Source organism: Myotis lucifugus, unplaced genomic scaffold, assembly GCF_000147115.1.
Source record: "Myotis lucifugus unplaced genomic scaffold, Myoluc2.0 scaffold_28, whole genome shotgun sequence".
NCBI lineage: Eukaryota > Metazoa > Chordata > Mammalia > Chiroptera > Vespertilionidae > Myotis > Myotis lucifugus.
The window spans coordinates 9,860,244-9,887,737 of record NW_005871076.1 but is presented as its reverse complement, the minus strand read 5'-3'; the positions used below and the strand labels follow the sequence as shown (position 1 = coordinate 9,887,737).

The 27,494-nt window shown below is 38.1% G+C and overlaps 1 protein-coding gene and 1 non-coding gene across 3 annotated transcripts in view; both read right to left on the bottom strand.

Annotated features, from left to right (window-relative positions):
- The window catches only part of CDKL3 (cyclin dependent kinase like 3), a 35,603-nt gene extending 8,648 nt beyond the window's left edge, over positions 1 to 26,955 (bottom strand). For both annotated transcript variants that reach the window (XM_023751999.1, XM_023751998.1), the window contains exons 1-7: positions 26,791 to 26,955; positions 22,601 to 22,795; positions 19,915 to 20,093; positions 11,227 to 11,339; positions 8,806 to 8,945; positions 4,797 to 4,885; positions 24 to 177 (exon numbers count right to left, since the gene is read on the bottom strand). In XM_023751999.1, the coding sequence (XP_023607767.1) occupies positions 24 to 177; positions 4,797 to 4,885; positions 8,806 to 8,945; positions 11,227 to 11,339; positions 19,915 to 20,093; positions 22,601 to 22,795; positions 26,791 to 26,955 (1,035 nt within the window). The remainder of the gene's footprint in view (positions 1 to 23; positions 178 to 4,796; positions 4,886 to 8,805; positions 8,946 to 11,226; positions 11,340 to 19,914; positions 20,094 to 22,600; positions 22,796 to 26,790) is intronic.
- LOC111825508 lies at positions 4,504 to 4,610 on the bottom strand. Its single transcript, XR_002828690.1, has one exon. It is a non-coding gene; the product is annotated as a U6 spliceosomal RNA (small nuclear RNA).
- Positions 26,956 to 27,494: the final 539 nt, after the last annotated feature.

The window sequence follows — 27,494 nt, the reverse complement described above, 5'->3', positions numbered from 1 at the left end:
CTAAAAAGAAAAACAGTTTTTACCTTTCCCAAAACTGAAGTTCGTAGAAGTGTATCAGTATGCATTGTTTTTCTTTCATCTTTCATAAGTTCATTTTCTTTAGAATTCTCCTTTGACTTTATGAATGAATTGACTTTTGCTTCTTGTAGTAATTTAGCTCTTAGTTCTGGTATGAATCTGATAAAACAAGCAATATTAACCAATAATCTTTTTATTTATGTAGATAATTTTATCTTTAATAGACCATTTAATCAATTAATTTACATTTTAACCACAGAATAAATAAGTAATCAAGAATGCATGCCCAGCCCTAGCCAGTTTGGCTCAGTGGATAGAGCGTCGGCCTGCGGACTGAAGGGTCCCAGGTTCGATTCCAGTTAAGGGCATATGCCTAGGTTGTGGGCTCAATCCCCAGTGGGGGGCATGCAGGAGGCAGCCAATCAGTGATTCTCTCTTATCATTAATGTTTCTATCTCTCTCTCCCTCTTCCTTCCTCTCTGAAATCAATAAAAATATATTTTTTTAAAAAGAGCAAGCATTCTTGTTAAAAAAAAAAATGCATGCCCAAAATGGCCCAATATTTATTTACCTAATACAAATTGCTTCCTGGTAAAGACCCATCTTTCAATTTTTCCATGGGAGTCCTATATAATAAAAGGGTAATATGCAAATTGACCCTAACAGCAGAATGACTGGGAATGACTGGTCACTATGACACACACTGACCACCAGGGGGGAGATGCTCAATGTAGGAGCTGCCCCCGATAGTCAGTGCACTCCCACAGGGGAAGCTCTGCTCAGCCACAAGCCAGGCTGACGGCTGCCAGCACAGTGGTGGTGGCAGGAGCCTCTCCCGCCTCCTCAGCAACGCTAAGGATGTCCGACTGCAGCTTAGGCCTGCTCCCCGCTGGCAAGTGGACATCCCCTGAGGGCTCCCGGGTTGCCAGAGAAATGCCTGACTGCCAGTTTAGGCCTGATCCTTCGGGGAGCGGGCCTAAGCCAGCAGGTGGACATCCCTCGAGGGGTTCCAGACTGCAAGAGGGCACAGGTCGGGCTGAGCCCTCCCCCCCCCAGTGCACAAATTTTGTGCACCGGGCCTCTAGTTTACTATATAAAACTTTTACAGCAAGAACCAAGATGGCAGCATAGGTAACTGCCTGTACTCACCACCTCCTACAATCACATCAAAATTACAACTAAAATACAGAACAAATATTATTCAGAATCACCTGAAAGCTGGCTGAATAGAAGTCCTACAACTAGAGAAGTAAAGAAGAAAGCACATTGAGACTAGTAAGAGGGGCAGAGGTGGGGAACAGGCTGGTCAGACACCCACATGTGCCATTTTTTGAATCATGAGGCTGTCCATGAGGAGCAAGGGATCCCAGCCCCACACCAGACCCCAGCTCAGGGTTCCAGGGCTGGGAAGAAAAGTGTCCGAAACTATGGGCCGTAAAAACCAGCAGGGATTGTGGCTGAGGGAATCGGAGGTTACTGGGATCCCAGGTGTTCCCCTTAAAGAGCCTGCACACAAACTTACCTGGTCCCTCTTCTTCTGAGCTCCAGCACCAGGGGGACCCAGACACATACGGGGAGGACCTGGATTATCTAGCATCGGGGCAGGAACTCAGGGGCAGCTTTCTCCCAGATGGGTTTGCTACAGGGGTCATCATTCCTGTGCTGGGACCTCCCCTGTTTCAGGGCTGACTGACAGCCATGTCTGAGTCTCCATTAGCCTGGAGCACACTGTTTGCTCCACCCTGGGGATTCCCTGAGACCTTGCCCCATCCATTTTGCAGCCCCAACCAAGCTGTTTACAGCAGCTTTTCCATATGAATGGCCTGTCCTGGCTCAGGCTTCAGACTTTGCTAAAATCTCTCAAAAAAGCTTCAGCTGATGACAGCTTGCCCCAAACCTATCAATAAAAGGCCTAAGACCCAGCACTAGCACCAGCCTGCCTCGCTTCACAGCTGGGCCTCATCTGGGCCTCCAAGCCCAATACAAATAGCAAATAGCAGCCATCTGAAGATCCCTTTGTAGCTCCTGACAGGTGGCCCCAGGCAGTGGCTGACTGCACCTTCCTGGAGGCCCTAGAGCCAGTGCAGCTTCAGGCCATAGCAGATTACAAATCTACACATCCACAAGCAACACACTCAAGAGGCAGACTCGGTGCGTACCAAAGCCCCACTGAAGCAAATCCTGCTCCATAGGGGTGTTTCCTACACAACAATTCTCCCACCTTAGTTACAGCTCATCCTCACAGCCAATTGACCTGGAGGTCAACTTCTCCCAGTGATGCCAACAGCAATCAAGACTCAACTACAAGACTGTGCACATAGCCCACATAGGGGCACACCTAGAGTGTCCAGCTCAGGTGACTGGGAGGTTAAGCCACTGGGCCCAACAGGACACCTACTACACAAGGCCACTCTACCAATTCTAGAAGACACAGAAGCTCTACTTAATACATAAAAATAAACAAAACAAGCAGCCAAAATGTGGAGACAAAGAAACATATCACATAGGGAGGAAAAGAAATGGAAGCAAGCAAATTACTGAAGACTGGGGTGTGTGTGGGAGGCAGCCAATGGATGATTCTCTTATCATTGATGTTTCTATCTCTCCCTCTCCCTTCCTCTCTGAAATCAACAAAAATGTATTTTTTAAAATGCCAAGGGTTAAAGACAAAGAGAGAATCTTAAAAGCAGTTAGTTACTTACAAGGGAGTGTCCATGAGATTGTCAGCTGATTTCTGAACAGAAATTTTGCAGGCCAGAAGGGAATGGCAATAAATAGTCAAAGTGATGAATAGTAAGGAGCTACAACCAAGATTACTCTACCCAGCAAAGCTCTCATTTAGAATCGAGTGTCAGATAAAGAGCTTTACAAACAAGAAAAAACTGAAGGAGTTCATCACCACCAAACCTGAAATGTTGAAGGGGATTCTTTAAGAGGAAGAGAAAGAAGAAGGAGGAGGAGGAGGAAGTGGATGAGAAGGGGGAGGAGGGGGAGGAGGAGGAGAAGGGAAGATGAAGAAGGCTCAAAAATATGAACAATAAAATGGCAACAAATACATATCTATAACAATTTAAATCTAAAAAATCAAAATAAATGAACAAGAAATCTAATGAAAAAAATAAACTGGTGCATAAAATAGAATCAGAGGCATGGAAGCATGGAAGAGACTGATGAACCTCAGAGGGAAGGGGGAGGGGGAGCAAGAAGAGATTAACCAAAGAACTTACCTATGGACACAGACAGTAGGGCTGGGGTGGGGTGGGAACAGGGTAGAGGGGAGCAATTGGGGGGGAAGAGGGGGACATCTGTAATACTCTCAACAATAAAAATTTTAAAAAACCTTTACAAAATAGACTTAGAGAAATTAGATTTCTTTTGTGATGCAAACTTTACAAATATTGCTTTTAATTTTGATAAGTATACTATTCTTTTTAAGGAAGACTCATATCCCTTTGTCCTTTTTGTGGTTCTTTAAAGTAATAGTATTTAAAAGATAAATTGATAAGTTTCTGAAATCTTACTCTAGAAAAATATTTTCATATCCTAGCCAGTCTGGCTCAGTGGCCTGCAGACTGAAGGGTCCCAAGTTTGATTCCAGTCAAGGGCACATGCCTGGGTTGTGGGCTCAATCCCCAGTTGGGGGCATGCAGGAGGCAGCTGATCAATGATTTTTTTCTCATTACTGATGTTTCTATCTCTCTCTCCCTCTCCATTCCTCTCTGAAGTCAATATATATATAAATATTTTCATTACAAAATGTAACAGAATATCAACATTGAAGGTAGATGGTTTTAGTTTGGCCTTCTTATTTTTATTTTATATTTTTGTCTTCCTGACACTGGAACCCTGGGTTGGGGGGCTGGGACCCCTCACTACTCAGTGGGGACTTCCACAGCTGAGATATCCCTCCTGATTTTTATTTGCCACATGTGGATGTGGGACCAGCCCGTTCCGCGTCTCCGTCCCTTCTACCAGTCTCAATGTGGCTTCTTCTTTAAATCCCTATTTGTAGAACTTAAATTCAGCTATATTTCAGGCAGTTCTGAACGATGTTTGCTCTCTAATTTAGTTGTATTTTTGACCTGGTTGTGGAAGGATTTGGGTACCACATTTACCTACACTGCCATTTTGACAGGAAGTCCTATTGGTTGCTTCTTGTATATGCCCTGACTGGGAATTGAACCCACAACGTTGGCATATCGGGACAGTGCTCTAACCAACTGAGCTACCCAGTCAGGGCTATTAATCTTAATTTTAATGTATATATCAGAGATGGAAAAAAGATATATCAGAACAGGAAAAAACAGACTATTCTGAGTCAGAGCTCCAAATGGGGAAAAAATTAGAAATTACTGATTACTTATTTAATGTTATTTCTGGCCAATGATGACCATTGCAAATGTTTGTAAAGAACTTAGCACACATCCTAGGATATAGTAACTGTGTAATGAATGTTAATTTAAATTATTATCTTTGAATTTTTTTCAAAATATGGAACGCTTCACGAATTTGCGTGTCATCCTTGCGCAGGGGCCATGCTAACCTTCTCTGTATCATTCCAATTTTAGTATGTGTGCTGCTGAAGCGAGCACTGCAATTATTTTGATTATTATGACACCTGTAAGTCTACTATATAACTAATCAACATAGGAACTCAGTAAGTTTTCATTAAATTGAATTTTTCTGTTGTGTAACATTAACCTATGTAGCAATTTTCATGCTAGTAAAATTTCTTAATACAAAACACTTAGAAGTCTACATTCACTCAAAACGCTTACTTTTCAATAAATCCATCTCTAGTAAAATACTCATGATGCAAAAGATCATCAGATGATATTCTCTCAGCAGGATCAATTTGTAAACAAGCCTAGAAAATAAAAACAAGATTCTATGGTATAAATAAGCTCTTAATAGGGCTCTATGAAACAAAAGTTCAATTTATTTGACAAGAATAAAAGTAATTAATTACCCAGGGCTAATAGCATTCTTGAAAAGATGGAATTAGACCTCAGGAATATCTGACAATGAGTTCTGACCATTTATTTTCCTAAGAAATTTGTACTTGTAAAGCATTATTACAGGTTAAATGCCCTATGATTCTAGTCAAAACAGAAGCCAGTTTATTTTGGCTGGCATTTGCAGAAATTTAATTAGGTCCTATTGACTCTCTTATCAGCTTGGAAAGTACTATACATTTTAAAATTTGGTAAGAGAATAGATTTCATGTTATGTGTGTTTTACTACAATAAAATAAATTGACTCAAAAGTGAAATTGAGTGCATTATTTACTTTATAATGTGGGAATACCTAGGTCCTTAAAACTGCAACTAGCTAAACATATGTGTTTATTTTTAAAACATAATAGTAATTCATCAATAAAACTTACTAAGAAAAATGCTGAAAGGTTTGTGCAAGTCATAGCCTATTAGAGGCAGACAAATTAGTCCTTCTATGAATAATATAATTCAGAAAATTTAAAAACATGCCCTAGTTTGGAAAAGTAACATATGATACTTTGGGAAACAAACAGGCAGTTCCTTTAAAAACTACTGGCGTGGCTCAGTAGTTGAGCATCAACCTATGAACCAGGAGGTCACAGTTCAATTCCCGGTCAGAGCACACGCCCAGGTTGTGGGCTCTATCCCCAGTGTAGGGTGTGCAGGAGGGAGCCAATCAATGATTCTCTCTCATCATTGATGTTTCTCTCTCTCTCCCCCTCTCCCTTCCTCTCTGAAATCAATAAATACTTTAAAAAATTTAAACATACAGCCCTGGCCTGTGTTTCTCAGTGGTTAGAGTGCCAGCCCATGCACGGAGGGTTGTGGGTTCAATTCCTAGTCAAGGGCACGTACCCACATACCCACGTACCCACGTACCTGGATTGCAGGCTTGATCCCTGGCCCTGATTGAGGCATCTGCGGAAGGCAACCAATTGACCTTCCCTCCTTCTTTCCTTCCTTCCTTCCTTCCTTCCTTCCTTCCTTCCTTCCTTCCTTCCTTCCTTCCTCCCTCCCTCCCTTCCTTCCTTCCTTCCTTTCTGCCCCCCATATCCCCACCCCCACCCTGCTCCCTCCTTCCTTTTCACTCATCCTCATGTGAGGATTAACAACAACAAAAAAAGAGACATTGCCCTAGCTCAGTGGTCGGCAAACTGCGGCTCGCGAGCCACATGTGGCTCTTTGGCCCCTTGAGTGTGGGTCTTCCTCAAAATACCACGTGCGGGCGTGCACGTACAGTGCGATTGAAACTTCGTGGCCCTGATCGATGTCTCTCTCATCGATGTTTCTAACTCTCTATCTCTCTCCCTTCCTCTCTGTAAAAAATCAATAAAATATATTTAAAAAAAAAAAAGAAACTTCGTGGCCCATGTGCAGAAGTCGGTTTTCGGCCTGGGCGAGTCTATTTTGAAGAAGTACTGTTGATATTTGGCTCTGTTGACTAATGAGTTTGCCAACCACTGCAGCTGGTTTGGCTTAGTGGATAGAGCATCAGCCTGCGGACTGAAGGGTCCAGGGTTCAATTCCAGTCAAGGGCACATGCCTGGGTTGTGGGCTTGGTCCCCAGTGGGGGGGGCCTGCAGGAGGCAGCCAATCAACAATTCCCTCTCATCGTTGATGTTTCTATCTCTCTCTTCATCTCCCTTCCTCTCTGAAATCAATAAAAATATATTAAAAAATATATTTTAAAAAAAGAGACATTATTTCTAGTCTATTAAGTCAGCAAATATTTTTTTTAAATTATAACATCTAATGCTAGATTAAGAGTGGGAATTTATATCCAATGCTACATGAGAGAACTTGAGTATAAATCAGTAAAATCTTTCTGGAGAAAAAAATAGCAAAATACATAAAAAATTTTAAAAAGTATAAACCCTTCGCCCACTACTCACATTTTAGAAATTTATGCTAAACAAAAATAAAGCAAATTCAGAAAGACAGATATAAAAGATGTTCATTGTAGCATCTTTACCAATAGTGAAGGGGAAAAAACGTGAAAACAAATGTCCAAAATTGCAAGATCAACTAAATAAACTATGGTATTGTCATACAATGAAACACTATGCAACTACAGAAAATTGTGATGTAGTTCCAATTTGCTAACATGGTAATATGTTTATCACATTATAATGCTAAATGAAGATTAACAGGTTACATAATAGTGTGTAAAGTATGATACCTTTTAAAAAGCTTAAATTTCTCTTTTTTACATAAACCAGTAACTTAGTCATTTATTATCAAGTATTATATACTGAACATAATTATATATGCTATACTTTTATTCAACTGGCATCTCAGTAAGTTTGCTTACACCAGTATCACCACAACCACATGAGTAATGAGTTGTGCTATGATCTGGCCTTATAATGACTACAACATCACTAGACAACAGGAATTTTTCAGCTCCATTACAATCCTAACGGATCACCATATGTGCGGTCTGTGGTTGACCAAAATGTTATGTGGCACATTACTGTATATATTGCCCAATGTACTGCAATTCCCATGGCTAGAAACTGTTAGAGCTGAGGTTTACAGATACTGGGTTTGTAGCCAGAGGCAGCACTTAAAAAGCATAAATTTCTAAGCATATATTTGTTGGGCAATCTGCAAGTATCTAAACCAAAATGTTAATTGTAATATTTTCCTGGATTATGGGAGTTAGAAAAATCTTACCTTCTCTTTTTTATCATGTATTTTCTACTTTTTCTAAAATCATTATATATTGTGTGTATAATTAAAACTATGAAATAAAAAAAGAAATTAAACTGAAAATGTAGTCAAATCTGATCTTGAATAAATTCTAGTTCTCTCCAGGTACCAATAAAATATATTTTTTCCTTCAAGAATAGTCTTTAGATATTACATAAGTTTAAGTTTATCTAAATAACAGCAACATCAACAACATTTGTTGACAGCTTATTCAAGGCCCTGTGCTCAGAACATTGCCACCATTACCTCATTTAATCCTCTAGCCCCAGAAAATAAGTAGTTAATGTTTTACAACCCAGTAAACTGAGGCACAGAGATTAAGTGACTGGTCCAAGGTTACAGAGCTAATTAGTGATAGAACTGGGTTTTAAATGTAGTTTATGTGATTCCAGAGTCCCTTTTTATAAACACTGCACTGTACTTGCTTTGAAATCTAGATAACCACTTTTTTAAAGGGCTATACATTAGGAATAAGATACCTTAGTTGATGCTGGGAAAGAAAATTGGCTGGATAAAAAAAAATTAGTAGGAACAGTTACTTTTTACATTAAACTCTCTTACCTTTTGAACTTTGCAGTGAGTGTATAGGTATATTTATTACCTAGTTTAAAACAAAATTTAAATTTTAAAATAATTTAAAAGTGCTATAAAAATTTTTCCCTCCAATTCAAGTTGTATTTTGGCATTGGTGTGTCTCCAAACAATATTCCAACTGCAGCAGCCAAAGCCATGTAGATACCTTAGGATACCACTGTTCATAGAATAGATCCCTAACTTGGGTATTAAAAGATGGTTATAAACAGGGTAAGTCCTTAGAATATTTCTAGTCTATCCCTAATTATCATTAAAATTGGGATGAACTAAAAATAATAAACAGGATTATCCTAGAGGGCTTTCAGTTCTAATAGTCTAGGAATTTTACTTTCTCTGAGCTAAACACAAAGACAGGAATATAGTAACTTTAACAGATACCATTACTTTTACGAATCCTTTTAGAATTTCATTGAAGTAATATCCTAAAACTGTATTATAATGTATGCAAATTTCCCAGAAACAAGTCCTTAATCTCATAACATACATGAACTATATCTGCTAACAATCCATTTAGCTTTGGGTATTTTTTTCTTGCATTCTTGGGGTGTTGAACTTGAGGAAGGACCACCCCTGCAAAAATAGGACTCTTGGAAAAGAAATTCTGCAAGTGAGGTGTCAAATTGCCTAAAAAGAGAAAAATATATAAGAAAACACAGAAATTAGTCTAAATCAAAATAATCAAATTGCTATATGGTCTTTATTATGTTACTAAAAAGAGATAATAACAATTCCGTTATTTTAATTAATTAATTATTTAATTATTTTACTTTTTATTTTGTTTTGTTTGTTAATCCTCACCAGAGGATATTTTTAGAGAGAGTAAGGAAGGGAAAGGGAGAGTGGCGGGGGGGGGAGAGGGAGGGAGAGAGACAGACAGACAGACAGACAGGCATCGATGTGAGAGAGACACATTGATTGGTTGCTCCTACACACGCTTCGACTGGGGATTGAACCTGCAACCCAGGCATGTTCCCTTGACTGCACATTGAACCCGAGACCCTTTGGTGTGCACGCTGACACTCCAACTACTGAGCTACAGTGGTTTTTAAGTTGAACAAGGAACTATCTGAATATAGCATAAAAATTAAAGTTTCCCCAGTAATCTGTTGATAGCACATAGACCAGGGGTCCTCAAACTTTTTAAACAGGGGGCCAGTTCACTGTCCCTCAGACCGTTGGAGGGCCAGACTATAGTTTAAAAAAAAACTATGAACAAATTCCTATGCACACTGCACATATCTTATTTTGAAGTAAAAAAACAAAACGGGAACAAATACAATATTTGTATTTGCATGTGGCCCGCGGGCCATATTTTGAGGACCCCTGACATAGACAGTACAGAATGTCAAACAGCCAGGTTAATTTTCTTTTCACAAAATAAAATATATAATATATAATGCCATCAGGAAAAGCAAATCTAAACTTTTACATATTTCCATATGAGTATCTAAATGGCTTAACTAGCAACTGTTAATCAAAAAAGCCTTACTCAGAAAAGCTAGCATATTAAGATTATTTAGATATTGCAAAGAAAAAACAAGGCTATAGAGTCGTAGTAGAACTATAAACAGGAGTGGAGAGCTAAATTCTAGTTAGTACCAGTTTTGCTATACAACTAGTTCTGTGCCTTTGGGCAAATCTCCTCCCTCTCTGTGCCTTGGTTTCCTCTTCTGTAAAAGACAAAATGGATCCCATCATCTCTAAGGTTCTTCTAACATTAATCTCATTAATCTCGGAACATTAAAGACGACACAAAAAAGGGTGATGCTTGAAGGCTCTGAACTATATCTTTAATCAATATTTATCCAGATTTCATGGTTTTTATAGTTGTTCACAGTACCCTTCTCATGATCCTGTAATTACATGTTTATGTATAGCTTTCCCACCACAAAAAGGGCTCCTCCAGCTCCTCATTCATAAATATATATACATAAAAACTTATTGAAACTTCATGAGCAAGGATATCCATCAAAATGACTGGTTAGTCAAACAGATAATCAAATAATTCAGCTTTCATCAAATATTTTTTTGAATAAGTTATTTAGCTATTTGGTTATCTACTATAGTTAAAAAAATGTTTTCTCAGCAAATAATTGACTTTCTATCTCCAAGTGCTTTTTAAAACCATCTAAATTAAATCTATTATTTAAAAGTCTTTGAGATATGCAAATATTTATTTCTTTATTTTAAATTTCAGAGAGAAATAGAAACATCAATGATCAGCTACCTCTTGGACGCCCCACACTGGGGATTGAACCCACAACCTGGGCATGTGCCCTCACCAAGAATCGTAACCTCCGGTTCATTGGATCAACGCTCAATCACTAAACTACATGGGCGTGGCAAGATATGCAAATCTTTATAGAAGCAAATATTTTAAGCAATTTTCAAAGAAATTGAAGACGATTCCTATTGTACTATTTTTCTTATTATCAACCATCAACATATGGCTTACCTATTTGCATCCTGGCAAAAAGTATTATTTGTAATAACAGAGGAGAATTTTCTACTTTTTTTTTTTTACCAGCTCAAGGCATGCATCTGCTACATCTATCAAAAGAATATGCCCCCCTGTTCTTATAATGAGAAAACTAAATTTGAAAATCAAGCCCTAACTGGTTTGGCTCAGTGGATAGAGCGTCGACCTGCAGACTGAAGGGTCCCAGGTTCGATTCCAGTCAAGGGCATGTACCTTGGTTGCGGGCACATCCCCAGTAGGGAGTGTGCAGGAGGCAGCTGATCGATGTTTCTCTCTCATCGATGCTTCTAACTCTCTATCCCTCTCCCTTCCTCTCTGTAAAAAATTCAATAAAATATATTTTTTTAAAAAAGAAAATCAAGCAAATTTGATCTGGACATACTTATTTTAGGCATTTAACAGTACATTTCAATAATACCTACCTACCTACTTTTAAAACAATTTTATGAAGTAAATCCAAATCAGAGCTGCTAGGAAGAAAGGGATTTCCAGTGGCCATCTCAATGATCATACAGCCCAAAGCCCAGATATCCACAGGTCTGAAATAGATAAGAATCAATCACTTTTTCATAGAAAAATATATAAGATATCTTTTCTTAAAAAAAACTTATAAAATAAAGTTAGGGACAAAGAAAAAAGAGTCGATAAGTGGTATCATTTTTAAAATTCACTGTAATAGCACATGGCAACTTTAGGTTATATATTAAATATTATCACATTTTACTAATATCACTAAATAGATTATATTTAAACTGCATGAGAAGTTATGTAGCAGTCCAGATAAAAAGTAACTAATTCTAAAATTGTTTCAGATACTTATACAAGAACATTATGAATTCGTGCATGGGTGGGGTCTGGCCGGCCCACCCCAATGGGGGCCCATTGGGCTGGGCTGGCGAGGGGGAGGGGCCACAGGTGGTTGGCTGGCCAGACCTGCCCCCGATTGGAGTGTTGGGGGCCGATTGGGGGCGCCGGCAGGGTTGGCTGCCAGAGTGCACCATAGCCACCAGTCATTCTGGTTGTTCTGTTCGTGCTGCCATTCCGGTCGCTGGGCTTCTTTATACTAGTATATAGATGGTTTATGAATTAGAATTGGATAAGAAAATCATCTTGTATTTAAAAAGTAAAAACTAAAAATCTCAACGTCACATTCAGAAAGAGATATAAATAAACACTACAATGATCTCTATTTTTTTACTGATACAACTGATTAAAAATTGTAAGATTTGATAACTGTTGGTGAGGCTATGGAAAATAAACACTCCCATGTACTATTCTGGGAGTATAAACTTACACAATTTCTTGGAGGGGAAATTGGAAAAAGCTACCAAAATAAAAATGTACATACATTTGACCAAATAACTTTATTCCTAGAAATTTATTTTTAAAAAAATTTACTCACAAGCCAGATAGCAAGGCAAATATCTTTATTTCTGCAGCTGTCTGGCTCCCGAGTAACCTTTGTGTTCTGCCAGGACCCCTGTTTTGGGTCTTGCCTTATTTCTAACAGGGTTAACAAATGTAAGGACGTGTTTTTAAAAGCTGCAATAACTTACCCACATTTTATATCCTACCACTGATGAGTCCAAAAAAACACACACAACAAAACTTCAAATAGAACATATGAGGGGTGGATAAGGCACCAGATACTGTCTATTTTACTTCCCTCCACTGCCAGATGCAAGACTCAATAGCGTAAGAAGGAGATGAAACTTAACTCAGTTCCTCAGGAAATCCACTTCCTAGTACTGCATGGCAAGCTATAAAAGAAAAAGAACAAAGCTAGGGAATAGACAAGTTGAGATTATTTAAAATGACGAGTTTAAAAATGTGATTGAGTTCAATCTCTTTACAGGGCAAACAACTGTTTTCCCTGGTGGAGTACTTTCTATGGAATCATCTCTCAGTCCTCTGGCCTGCATTTCTGCCATGACTCTGTTGGCCCAAAATGTAAGTCCCATCTGCAGTTGACTGCATAGAACTTACTTTTTTGTTCTTTATATATAAAGAAGATTTGTTTTTCTCATGCATTGAAAAAAATAGAAGTTTTCAATGAAAATTTTACTAAATGGATTTGCAAATTCTGCTTTAGCAATCTACCTTTAAATACACATTCTGTGGGTTAGCTATTAGGAATAAAGTGATGGCTAAAAAAAATTTACTCACACATGAAAACAAAGATAAATTATAAAAATTTCACAGCAACACTGTTTGTGGTAGAAAATATTGGAAACAATCTAAATGTCCATCCATACAGAAATGGATATATAAAATTTTGTACAACCACACAATGAAATATTATTCAGCTGTTAAAAAGGATGATATAGGTCTATCTATGTGTGCTCATATAAAGTGGTCTCTAAGATAAACACTCAAGTGAAAAAAAAGTTCATTAAAGAAATCAAAGAAGTTATAAATAAATGGAGAGATATTTCACGTTTATATACACTGAGTGGCCAGATAATTATGACCACCTGATGTTTGTAGGCAAATTAGCCGTGCACTGCATCGTATGGGATATGGAAGCCGAAGGCCTGTTTGAACGCCTTTGCTGTCTGCAGTTACCAAGATAAAATGTCTCCAATTTGCACAGGAACACAAGGATTGGACAGTCAAGCATTGGAAAAAAGTCATGTGGTCCGAAGAATCACGTTTCCAGTTGCATCATGCAGATGGCAGAGTGAGAATTTGGCAGAAACAGCATGAAAGCATGCACCCCACATGCATGAGTACAACCCTTCAAGCTGGTGGGGGCAGTGTTATGGTTTGGGACATGTTTTCCTGGCATGATTTGGGCCCTTTAATTCATGTAGAACAACGTCTGAATAGCACAACATACCTAAGTATCGTTGCTGATCAAGTCCATCCTATCATGTTGATGGCGTATCCCAATGGAGATGGCTTCTTCCAACAAGACAATGTGCCATGCCACGGTGCTTGTATTGTGCAGGAATGGTTTCAAGAACATGAGGGAGACTTTACCTTGCTTAGGTGGCCCCCACAATCACCAGATCTCAATCCAATTGAGCATTTGTGGGATGAAGTTAAAAGAGCCATCAGATAGCTGGTTCCACAACCATCAAATCTCACAGAACTGGACAGTGCTATTCATCAGGCATGGTGTCAGATTCCTTCCATCACCTTTCAACATCTCGTGGAGTCAATGCCAAGAAGAATCGCCGCAGTATTGAAGGCAAAAGGCAGCCCAACGAAGTACTGATGGGGTGGTCATAATAATCTGGCCACTCAGTATATATGTCCCACGTTCAAAGGCTGTTAAATTGCATTGTTTACCCATATCTTCAGAACAAAATCACTTCTACTGTCGTGGTAAACAACCTGCTTCCCTATTTATAATGGTCTGGCCCTCTAGCAACTTCAGCGCGAAATTATAGCTAATTTGCCTACAAATGTCAAGTGGTCATAATAATCTGGCCACCCAGTGTATATGCGATTTGATAAGTATGCTATTTTGTTGTATCGACTACAAGCTTCAAAACTTTATATGTCAAATTTTCTGAAGGTGTTAACATCATAGATATTTTTTTATGCTTAAAAATGTAGAATTTCATGCCAAAAAAGAGCATTTGTAGGAAGTTTTAATTCATTATTTTGAAGGAAACTGCTGCATAAGGCTTCGGGAAGCTTATGTGAACATGCTCCATCTCAAGATACTTGTGAACGCTGGTTTAAACGCTTTAAAAGTGATGATTTCGATGTGAAAGACAAAGAACGTCCAGGTCAACCGAAAATGTTTGAAGACAAACAATTACAAGCATTATTGGATGAAGATGCGTGTCAAACTCAAAAACAACTTGCAGAAAGATTAAACGTTGCTCTGCAAACAATTTCCGATGGTTTACAAGCAATGGGAACGATTTTAAAGGAAGGAAAATGGGTGCCACATCAACTGAATGAAAGACAAATGGAAAACCAAAATGTCATTAGTAAAATGTTGTTTCAACGGCACGAAAGAAAGTCTTCTTTGCATTGAATTGTGACTGGTGATGAAAAGTGGATTTATTTTGAGAATCCCAAATGCACAAAATCATGGGTTGATCCAGGTCAACCATCAACATCGACTATAAGGCCAAATCACTTCAGAAAGAAGACAATGCTCTGTGTTTGGTGGGATCAGGAGGGTGTGGTGTATTATGAGCTTCTAAAACCAGGTGAAATCATTAATACTGATGGCTATCGACAACAAATAATCAATTTGAACCACGCTTTGATCGTGAAATGACCAGAATGGGCCAGAAGACACGGCAAAGTAATTTTGCTTCATGATAACGCACCACCACACACTTCAAAACACGTTAAAAGATCATATGAGCCACCTTCTGAGCATCCTTCCCCGGAGATGGGAGAATCCGTGTGCTTCCAGCTTAAGTCTGGGCTCATCTCTGCAGGGTTTGCTGCTGTTTAGCCCCAAATGCTCTGACAGTCACAAGGTGTGTTTTTATTTCTCCCTCTCCCTTCCTCTCTGAAATCAATAAAATATTTTTTAAAAAGTAATAGTAAAACTACAGTGAAAATTAATAGAGAATTTTTTAAACAGGGAAAATAAATGAAACCAAAGTCTATTTTTTGTAAAGATCAACGAAATTGACATTTAGAATGACTAGTAAAAAAAGAGAGAATACACAGATTATCAGAATCAGAAAAGAAAGTGGTAACACTACTATCAACCTTACAAAAATAAAAAAGATTATAAAGGAATACAACGAACAACTGTCCACCAACAAATCAGATAGTTAGATTAAATGGACAGTTCCTGGAAAACACAAACTACTAAAACTGGCTTAAAAGAAATAGACATATAAATAAATCTGTAAGAAATGAAAAAACTGAATTAGTAATCAAAACACTACACATAAAAGCAAGCCCAGGCTCAAATGCCTTCACTGCTGAATTCTACCAATATTTAAAGAAGAATTAATTCCAATTCTTCACAAACTATTTCAAAAACAGAAGAGGATGGAACACTTCTCAACTCAATATTAGAGACCACTGTTATCCTGATACCAAAACTAGACAAAAATATCACTAGCAGCCAAAACCGGTTTGGCTCAGTGGATAGAGCGTCGGCCTGCGGACTGAAAGGTCCCAGGTTCGATTCCGGTCAAGGGCATGTACCTGGGTTGCGGGCACATTTCCAGTAGGAGATGTGCAGGAGGCAGCTGATCGATGTTTCTCTCTCATCGATGTTTCTGACTCTCTATCTCTCTCCCTTCCTCTCTGTAAAAAAATCAATAAAATATATTTAAAAAAAAAATATCACTAGCAAACTACAGACTTGTACTGCTTATGACTATCAACACAAAAATTCTCAACAAAAGACTAGCAAACTGAATACAACAACATATAAAAACAATTACAGTAGGTCCTCGGGTTACATTGGAGATCTGTTCCTACGGTGTGATGTAAGGTGATTTTCGCCGTAAGTCAGAACCCACCTACATAAGCACCTACGTCACTCACATGGAGCACATACACAGCAGTAATGAAGTGAAACAGTAAAAAAAATTTAAAAGAAAGATAACAATTCTTGACCTTTACTTGTGGTAAATAAATAATAAAAAACATAAAGCACATATGTACATACGTTGAAATGACAGAACTTTTTCTTTTTAATAAATAAATGGGAGATGGCAATGTAACCATGAAACAATGTACGTCGAGTCCAACGTAACCCAAGGACTGCCTGTATATGCCATAATCCAGTGGGATTTATCCCAGAAACAAATGTTGGTTCAACATGCAAAAAACAAAATACACACGATCATCTCAATAGTACAGAACAAGCATTTGACCGACACCTTTTCATGATAAAAATTCTCAACAAACTAAGAAGGGCATCTCTGAAAAACCCAGAGTAAACATCATACTTAATGGTAAAAGATTGGATGTTTTTCCCCTAAGATTAGGAACAAGACAAGTCTATCTGCTCTCACTTCTATTAACATTGTACTGGCGGTTCTGGCCAGGGAAATTTTTTAAAAAATATATTTTATTGATTGTTTACAGAGAGGAAGTGAGAGGGATAGTTAGAAACATCAATGAGAGAGAAACATCGATCAGCTGCCTCCTGCACGCCCCCTACTGGGGATGTGCCCGCAACCAAGGTACATGCCCTTGACCGGAATTGAACCTGGGACCCTTGAGTCCACAGGCCGATGCTCTATCCACTGAGCTAAACGGGTCAGGGCTGGCCAGGGAAATTAACCTGAAAAAGAAATAGAAGGCATCCAGACAGAAAAAGATGTAAAATTATCTCTATTCACAGATGACATGGTCTTATATAGAAAGTCCTAAGAAATCCACAAAACAATTATTAGAACCATATGACCCACAATTCCAACTCCTAGGTATACACCCAAAAGAAATGAAGATACATGTCCATACTAATGGCCACAGCAATGTTATTCATAATAGCCAGAAAGCAGTAACTATAAAAACGGTCATCATCTAATGAAGGAGCAAATAAAATGTGTTATATCCATAAGATGCATATTATCCTATCTAATAAAGACGGAATATGCAAATTGACCATCACTTGGCAACAAAGATGGCGGTGCCCACAGCCAATAAGGAGGGGATATGCAAATTGACGCAATGAAGATGGCAGCGGCTGGGCTGGGACGCTTGCGTTGTTGCCATGGCGACGACACAGGCGTTGCGTTCTGCTCCGCCCCGGCCGCTCCAGGCCTCTGGGCAGTGCACGAAGGCAGAAAGGTGGCTCTGGCCAGAGCGAAGGCGGTGCTGGCAGCCAGGGGAAGGAAGGCTACTCTTGCATGAATCTTCGTGCATCGGGCCTCTAGTTCAGCCATAAAAAGAAATTAAGTCTGATACATGCTATGACACGCATGAACCTTGAAAACATTATGCTAAGTGAAAAAAAGTCTTAAAGGACCAGATATTGCATAATTCCATTCATATTAAACGTCTAGACCAAGCAAGTTCATAGAGAATGAAAGTAGATTGGTGGTTGCCAGGGCCTGGAAGGGTTGGGAGGAAATGGGGAGTGACTGCTAATGGGTACAAGGTTTCTTTTTGAGGTGATGAAAATGTTCTAAAATTGATTGTGGTGATAGTTGCACAAGTTGTAAATATACTAAAATCACTGAATTGTACACTTTAAATGGGTAAATTTTATGGTATGCAAATCATATCTCAAAAAAACTGACATAAAAAAAGGCTAGATTCCCCTGGCTGGGTAGCTCAGTTGGTTAGAGCCGTGGTTGGCAAACTGCGGCTCGCAAGCCACATGCGGCTCTTTGGCCCCTTGAGTGTGGCTCTTCCACAAAATACCACAAAATACCTTATGCAGGCGCACACGTACAGTGCAATTGAAACTTCATGGCCCATGTGCAGAAGTCGGTATTTTGTGGAAGAACCACACTCAAGGGGCCAAAGAGCCGCATGTGGCTCGAGAGCTGCAGTTTGCTGAGCCGCAGTTTGCTGACCACTTTAGAGCATCATCCTGATAGGCCAATGTTGCAGGTTCAACCCCCAATGAAGGCACATACAAGAAGCAACCAATGACTGCATAAATAAGTAGAACAACAAATCGATGTTTCTCTTACTCTCTCTCTCTTTAAAAAAAAAAAAAAAGATGCCCTGGACGGGTGGCTAAGTTGATTGGAGCATTGTCCTGGACCGGTGGCTAAGTTGATTGGAGCATTGTCCTATACACCAAAAGGTTTCGGGTTCAATTCCCAGTCAGGGCACATATGTAGGTTGCAGGTTCCATCCCTGTTCATAGCACTTATGGGAGGCAAACAATCAATGTTTCTGTCTCACATGGATGTTTATCTCCCTCTCTCTCTCTCCCTTCTTCTCTCTCTAAATTATTAAAACATATCCTCCGTTGAGGATTTAAAAAAGACTAGATTAGCCCTAACTGGTTTGGCTCAGTAGATAGAGCGTCAGCCTGTGGACTGAAAGGTCCCAGGTTTGATTCTGGCCAAGGGCATGTACCTTGGTTGCGGGCACATCCCCAATAGGAGGTGTGCAAGAGGCAGCTGATCGATGTTTCTCTCTCATCTATGTTTCTAACTCTCTATCCCTCTCTCTTCCTCTCTGTAAAAAATCAATAAAATATATTTTTTAAAAATAAATAAATAAATAAGAAAATAAGAAAAAAGTATAAAGTACAAAGAAATGTAAAGTAACTTATTATAATAAAAGTCAATATCATGGTTACTTTTAGGGGAAGGGAAAGTGTTATAATTGCAATAGGGCCCATGGAGGGTCTTCTGAGGTGGTCAACAAAATTTTATTTTATTTTCTGGTATCTGTGTTTTGTTTTACAATAAAAAGATTTTTAAAAACACTCATGAACAAATTTATTATAAATGCAATGTGAATGAAGCCTCATAGAATCCAAACTTGCCATGTACAAGGGAGCAATGCTGGCTCTGTGAAGTACAGAGATTATACTTATCTGCAAGAAACTTACCTTTCAGCAAGAAATATTTTAAAGAACAATAGCTAGAGTAGAACTAGGTCATATTAAATATTAACTGGCACAAAACTTACAGACAATGTACATGAAGGTTTAGAAAGGGATATGATTTGGGGGCAAGGAATAAGGACTGGGGGATGTATCAGAAAAGGAATTTAAGCTACATCATGAAGAGAGGATAAAACTGGGACTAGATTTGATGGAAGCTACATTCACTGAGAATTTACTATATTTTAATTTTTTTATTCATTAAATCATTTAAACCTATTCTAGAAAATAGGACACATGTCAGTTCCTATAGTAACACTGGCAGAGTGAGGTAAATTATTTTAAAACCTTTGTATAATGTAGAGGCTAAACATAAGCAGATAAGACAGCTCCGCCAAGGATACAGTCTGAGGGATGTCTGCATAGGTCTCCTGGGGTTTGGGCCACTTAGCCCCAGGGAGCAAGTATGGTAACATCAATAGCCAGCATGCAGGTGCCTATCGGACCTCTCTGTTCTATGTAGAGGTATCTCTTTCTTAAACCCAACTCAGGTGCAAAAGGCTGAGGGTGTCAGTAGGAGGGGTGACAAAGTCACCACAGGTAAAAAAAAAAAAAGAGATGAATGGGAAAGGCCAGGCAAGATCCTAAAATGTACATACTTTCCGTAAGAGGTATCTTTTAATACTAATTCTGGAGCTCTATACCAGCGTGTGGCCACATAGTCTGTATAAATATCCCCAGGAGCTGCTAGCATTCGTGCAAATCCGAAATCACAGAGTTTAATAATTCCTGTCTGGGATACTAAAATATTCTCAGGTTTTATATCTCGATGAATGATCTAAAAAACAAACAGAAGATGCAATACATTAAAATGAGGTTTCATTACCTAGAGAAGCTCTCAAAAATTATACAGAGAAAATCTAGCTAATTAAGGCAGTAAAGCTATTTTCTTACCCCATGCAAAGGATTAACCACACAATGCAAAAGCTGAAGTTATATATTTTCAATTCTTGCCCCATACATTATCTCAAAATGACAGGGAGACGAAAAAAACAAGTATAATACTAAAAAGGTACATCACACTCCTAAATGGAAAAGTAATCAAAAGAACTTGAAAAAAGTTTAACTTTCCTTTAACCCCATGTCACTTCCCAGGTACTACCCTTTCTCTCATTTTCTTCACAGTAAATCTCTTGCTGACATCATCTCTACTCATTCTTCACTTTATGATCATTCATTCACTACTCAAAGTAATGAAATCTGTCTTCTGCTGAAATGTTCCATTAAACTGAGCCAACATCAACAACTTAATTGTTGCTAGTCCAACAGAGACCCCTCAATGCATATCTTACTTGATATCTTAGTGTAAAAATGTTGCCAACCATTCCTTCATTCCTGAATACTGGGACCTAAAATTCTCCCAGGGTCCTTCTATCTCTACGGCAATTCTCTCTCTATCTGTCCCTTAAATGCAGGTTCTGATCTTAGGTTTTCTCTTCTCATACATCTTATCTCCCTTTGCCTGGTCTCTGTAAGTGCACTTATTGCCACTCGCTGAAGTCCCCGGCCCAGGTGTACCTCTATTATAGAGGCACCCCATCTGAATACATTCCCTTTTCAAGTGAAATCTTAGTTACAGTTCAAAACTGTACTTACATTAGTTTTAGCTCTTCTTCGAAGTCGTCTACTCTCAGTCTAGCCCATACTGGTTTTTCCCTTTTTCAAAAAACATTTTTAAAGTCTACAAGGCACTATAGCAGTGATGGCGAACCTATGACACGTGGTCAGAGGTGACATGCGAACTCATTTTTTTGGTTGATTTTTCTTTGTTAAATGGCATTTAAATATATAAAATAAATATCAAAAATATAAAGCTTTGTTTTACTATGGTTGCAAATATCAAAAAATTTCTATATGTGACACGGCACCAGAGTTAAGTTAGGGTTTTTCAAAATGCTGACACGCCAAGCTCAAAAGGTTCGCCATCACTGCACTATAGGACTACAGATAACATGACTATTCCTGACTCTGATACAGTGCTAAACACTTTATACCTACTACCTAATTTGATCTTTACAAAAAAATCTGTGAGATACTATAGTATCATTTCACAGATAAAGAAAATGAAGCTCAGTGAAGTTAGATAACATTTCTGGACCCAGAGAGTAATGGGGCTGCCACCTTTCATTGTGCAAGTTGTGAACTGCACAAGTTTTGTGTTTATCCACAGATAAGCTGGTGGGTGAAAATCCAAGACAGACTGATAACAAAGACTGGTGCTTTTAACTTTTGCATTATACTGCCTCCCCATGGATCTAGCTGGAAAGGAAATCACAATCTGAATTCCAGTTGCTATCCCAACCATATTTTTCAAAGCAGTAAAATATGATACACTATGAGCAAGACAGAAAATTAGGAATTAGGATATCTGAAAAAGTATGGAATATATATATGCTATGCCTATATCACTTCCTAATAAAACTATTTTTGAAGCTTTTACTGTTATTTCCTGAATACAAATCTAACTTTCCAGAAAGCAGAGCTCACAGTGGGAACAAAATATCTCCTTAATAACCTGAGCTAAGGCAATGCTAAGGGCAGCACTAAGAATCAGAAGAGTTGATTTTCTTTCCTTTCTTGATTTTTTCAGGAGTCAAACAAGGCTCTATATCTCTTAGCTACTTTATTTCTCCTTTCTTCCCCTAAAGGCATCCACATGAACTTGCCATTCCCCTGGCCAAGTTTCCACTTCCAACCTTCAAACCTCCCTTCATTTGAGCTGACCTAGCTTTCAACATTTTAAAATGTACTTTCTCTAGTAAAAGATGCCCCAATTGACTTTTGATTCCTCTATACCAAATTATTAATACCATACTTGGTCTGCCCTATAATTAGAAATATTGTAAGCTCACTATGTTTACTTGGTTCTGCAACTAAGTTATAAAGTAGTGACCTCATTTTCAGGATGTCAATATTGTACAGAAAGATAATTTTAACAACGTCATAAAAAAAAGAACAATATTTATTTTATTTTGGGGGTCTAGCAATGGCTTTTTATTTTTATTTATTTTTTTAAAAAAATCTTTAAAGTATTACATAGGTCCTGCTTTTCCCCCCATTAACCTCTTCCAGCCAGCTCCTGTTCTCCCTCCTCCCCCAGGCCCTCGCCACCCAGTGTCCTTGTCCACGGGTATGCATATGTGCATACAAGTTCATTGGTTGATCTCTTTCTACCCACACTCCCCTGCCTTCCCTCTGAGGTTCAACAGTCAAAACAGAACAATATTTAAAGGGCACTTATCATTCATATACATTCTATAGTTTCGCTTATTCTGCAGCACTTACATTATTATTGTGAAGATATTCAATTGCTCGAATGATTTGGAAAAGGTATTTTCTAAGTCGTTTACTCTCTAGTCCATGACAATAATGTTGTAACTCATCTAATACTGTGTGGTCAATAAATTCAAATACCAAATGAATTTTCTTTTTCTGTCTAAAAACTTCAATCAGATTGACCAGGTTTTCATGATGGAATTGCTATTGACAAAGAAACAGATTTTTAATAAATTATTTCATGCACAATGATTTATACATATAACAACTATATTTTAAAATGAAGCAGAAATAGTCTCAGCTTCTTTTCCTCCATGCATTTCAACAGAAATTTCTCAACTGATTTGCTTACATTCCTGTTTTAAGAAAATGTTAATCTATTTCATAATTAATATTTATAGAACAAAGGGAAATGTATTGCTTTACTTCAAGTTAGCATTTGCTTGTTTTTTATTAAAGTAATTTAGAGTTAATGTACTATAATGCAATTTGGTATGCTAAGAGATATCTTCCTATCTTTTAACTTGATTTGTGGTTAAATTTAACATCTGAAATTTAAACAGTCCTTATATTTTCAAATGAGCACCGAGTTCAATGCTACTGAGTATGTGATCTGAATGTATATAAATTATTCTTTGAGTTTAATCCTAAACTCTTGAGAGTAAAATCTGTTCCAGGAGGGACATTATAAGTTCATCACACTGTAACAAAAGAGTATCAGAATATCTAGAAACTTTCAGATATGTGAAATACCTATTTATAGCCAGAAGGACATTACATAAATATACAGTTATTTGTGTGTACATTTTTGTTCTAGTCTATTGAGCATTATGCTATTCTATTTGAATAAAATAATAGTCTATTATTCTATTAAGCAACAAGACATCTTTTTAGACTGATATAATAATTTTAAAATATCAAAAATGGTATGCATCGGCTTAGAAAAGAAATGACATTTTAATATTTTATGCTGCTTATTCTATTTTGTAACACATTGATTTAATTACAATAAACTCTGAGATATTTAACTTTTTCAAATTACCAAAAATACTTATTCATTTGGCTAAAAACTAAGGGGTATATTTTCAATATTAGATTCATTAGAAAACTCTACTTTATGAAAATTATTTGCCTTTATTCTGAGGGGATATTAGCAATTTTTCTACTTATCTGTATTAATATCTAAACCAGTCCTTAAAACATGACTAATAGAAAAACATGTCAAAATATAATGCCAGATGCCTTTCCTACTTTTGCTCCCAATTTCCTTGGTGGGCAAGATGCCAGCAGCAACAGCGTGCAGGCAGTAACAAAACAAAAAATGACTGCTTTTGGACTTTAATCTTTCAACTAAGGAAAATTATGGGTTTCCTATCCAGTCTTTATTTTAAGGGCAAAAGCAGTGAAAGGTTAATGGGAGTTAATAATCATTAGGGAAGATCCCCAGGGGTAAGGAAACAGGTACACTCTCAAATAAATCATGAAACCCCTAGAAATGCTCCATTACCCCTTTTCAAGTTGTTTGTTTTCCTTCATTACTAGACAAGGTTTATACAGATATTTGCACTAATTACTGTCATTTATTTAGTAAAATTCTAGAAGATAAAAATTTAGTTCAAATTAAGTCATTATGACTATCTTTTTAAATTAAGTATTGTTATCTAATCCAAGAAATCTCTCTTGTAGAATTAGATTAAACTAAAAATTCTATAAGAAATAAACCAATACGAATAATTAAGGTGTCTCAAAATAGTTTGCATAATAGTTGTAATAGCTGTAACATTCAAATTCATCCCTGTGCTCTTGCCATGACATAACTGACTTTTAGAAAAAAATAATCAGCTTAAATGCAATAGAGTTGAAGAAAGAATGAAATATATTACCTAGGAAAAGGTCTTCTAATCAGATTACTCACTTATAGTGTCTAATAGTTGCCTTACAGTATTATTATGTTTTGGGTCATCAGAATAAGGACTGGTATCTTACACAAAATTATAACATCTTCACTGACTTTAACTTTCCTTTTCATTGTCAAGAAATAGAGCAGTTCCAACGATACACAGACACCTAATATATTTCTTCAATTTTGAATTGATCCATCATACCTTATACTTACAAAGAAATAGAATATTACTTTGTTTTCTTCATTAAATAAAACATCTAGACTACATTGTCAAAGTCATAACCTTAAAGCATCTAGATAAATTCCAATTTATAATATACATATATACTTAAATCACTAGTTTTGTACTCAATCACCAAGGGGTCTTAATGCCCCTTTCTTTACACCCGGGAGTACTTTCCCCTAGGTTGACCTGTCATACCTACACAAAATCCTATCGTCTGCCCTGATCTCTCCTGATATTGTTCGCCATCTCTAAGAGCCCTCTGGCCATCTTTACTTAAATGTACTCCTGTCACCTCAAATTCAACATTTCTTTCTGTTTTTTTCACCTGAGGATATTTTTCCCATTGATTTTTAAGAAAGAGTGGAAGGGAGGGGGAGAGACAGAGAAAGAGAAACATCGATATGAGAGAGAGACATAGATTGGTTGCCTCCTGAAAGTGCCCCGAATGGATCAAATCTGCAACTGAGGAATGTGCCCTTGACTGGAATCGAACCCGGGACCCTTCAGTCTGTAGGCTGCTGCTCTCTCCACTGAGCCAATCAAGAACAAATTCAACATTCCTAAAACTGAACTAGTTCCCAAACTATGCCTCGTGGGGTATTTCAAACTTCCATGATAGTACTCACTGAACCTCAAAGAAATCTTTGTGTCTTCTTTTGCAATATATCATGTTTTAACTTTATTTTCCATTCAAATTGTCACAATCCAGTAGGGTTCCTCGTGACATTTACCAGTATTCCTGAATTAAATTCCCTAACAGGACTCCCTATTGTTATTCTTGGAGTCCTCCAATCTTTTCTAAAAAATAGTGCCACATTTGTATTTATAGAGTTTCTTTATTCTGAATTCAAAACCTTCGTCCTCTTACATATTCAAATTTTAACTCCTTAGCCCAAAAGGCAAGATTTAAAAACCGCTCTGGTTGGTTTGGCTCAGTAGACAGAGCATTGGCCTGCAGACTAAAGGGTCCCAGGTTTGATTCTGGTCAAGGGCACATGCCCAGGGTTTTGGGCTCAATCCCCAGTAGGGGGCAAGCAGGCAATCAATGATTCTCTCATCATTGATGTTTCTCTCTCTCCCTCTCCCTTCCTCTCTGAAATCAATAAAATTACATGTGTTAAAAAAAAAGACTTAAAAACCTACGTCCAATTTACCTTTCTAACTCTACCTCTATTTCGGTACAGGAAATTCTACAGGCAAATACCTTTGCTCTTTGTCCTTTCCACTCTGCTCCTTTTTTTTTTTTTTTTTTAAATCCTCACCCGAGGATATTTTTTCCATTGATTTTTAGAGAGAGTGGAAGGGAGAGGGAGAAACACCAATGTAAGAGAGACACATCAATTGGTTGCCTCCCACATGCCCCCGACCAGGACCAGGAGGCTACAACCGAGGTACATGCCCTGACCAGAATCGAACCTGGGACCCTTCAGTCTTCAGGCTCAGGCTCAACCCACTGAGCCAAACCTGCTAGAGTTCCACTGTGCTCTTTATCTTTGTCCTGCTTTAGCCACTCTGAGCTTATGCTGTTCCACTAACCTATTATACAACAGTCTCTCCTTCTTACATAAATCCTACACATCATTTAAAGCCAGAGTCATGTCCCAATTCTTCCAAGAAACCTTCACTACCCAACAGGACTTTGTGTTAATCACTTGGCACTTCTTATGAGCCACTTTTTATGCAGTATTATATGTCCTCCTGTCTCTCTGATTAAATAATAAAAGGCCTGAAGAGCAGGTACTGTCTTTTACCTCATTATAGTCTCAGCATCTGGCACAATGCCTTGCACAAAGCACACATTTTTATATTTCAGAATAATTATTTCACAATAATCAGTGAAATTCTAGAAGATAAAAATTTAGTTCAAATTATAACTTTTGTTATATTATCCATAAGCACATATATCTTGTATCACTATAAAATTACAAAATGTAAGACAATTAGGTAGGGTATCACACTTTTCTATTACCTGTCTTAATACATGTGTTAACTGAAAAACTCCTTATATAATTTTTTTCCATAACTATTTCTCTCTCAACTTAAAGAGCAATTAAGGCAAAAGAAGCAAACCTTTAGAAACTTTATTTCTCTCGATGCAATTTTGTTGACAGATTTTTCTGGTGTCTCATAAAAAATCTTAATGGCCACTATCTGCCCGGTATCCTTATGTTTACACTTCATGACTGTTCCATAACTTCCTTCTCCCACTTTTCCAAGAGTTTCATACATATCCATTCTTAAGCCCTGCTTCTTCACAGAAATAAAGAAAATGTTAAACATTTTTATTTTATTTATTGAAGCTGGATAATGCAGTTCCACAATAAACCCATACTTTAAAATACAGAAACATAGAAAAAAAATAGGAATCTTTTCCACAGGCACCGTTTGTCTTTGGAAACTGCCAGCCCGGCAGTAAGGTGTACTTGTGGGGCTCCAGCCTTCCGGAGAACTTCGGGACCCTCCTGCTGCCTCGGTTATTCCCATCAACACTAAGTATTAAGATTCCTTCACTACACGTCACAATCCAGGGGGCGGAGGGTTATCCTCACACTTCCGGTCATGCCCGTCAAATAAGAGGTTCCGCAATACTGCAGTGGCCCGCAGGTCAGTCCCCGGGACCCAAGAAAACCTCGGTCCAGCCCACTCCTCAAAGCAGATATCTTAGGGTCCCGGGTCAGTGTCGCACCCTATGCCCGGCGGACGACCTCGTCCGGGCAGCCGCCACCGCCTCAGCCCATTCTGTGGTCCCGAAGGTCCGGCCCCGCGTAGTCCCA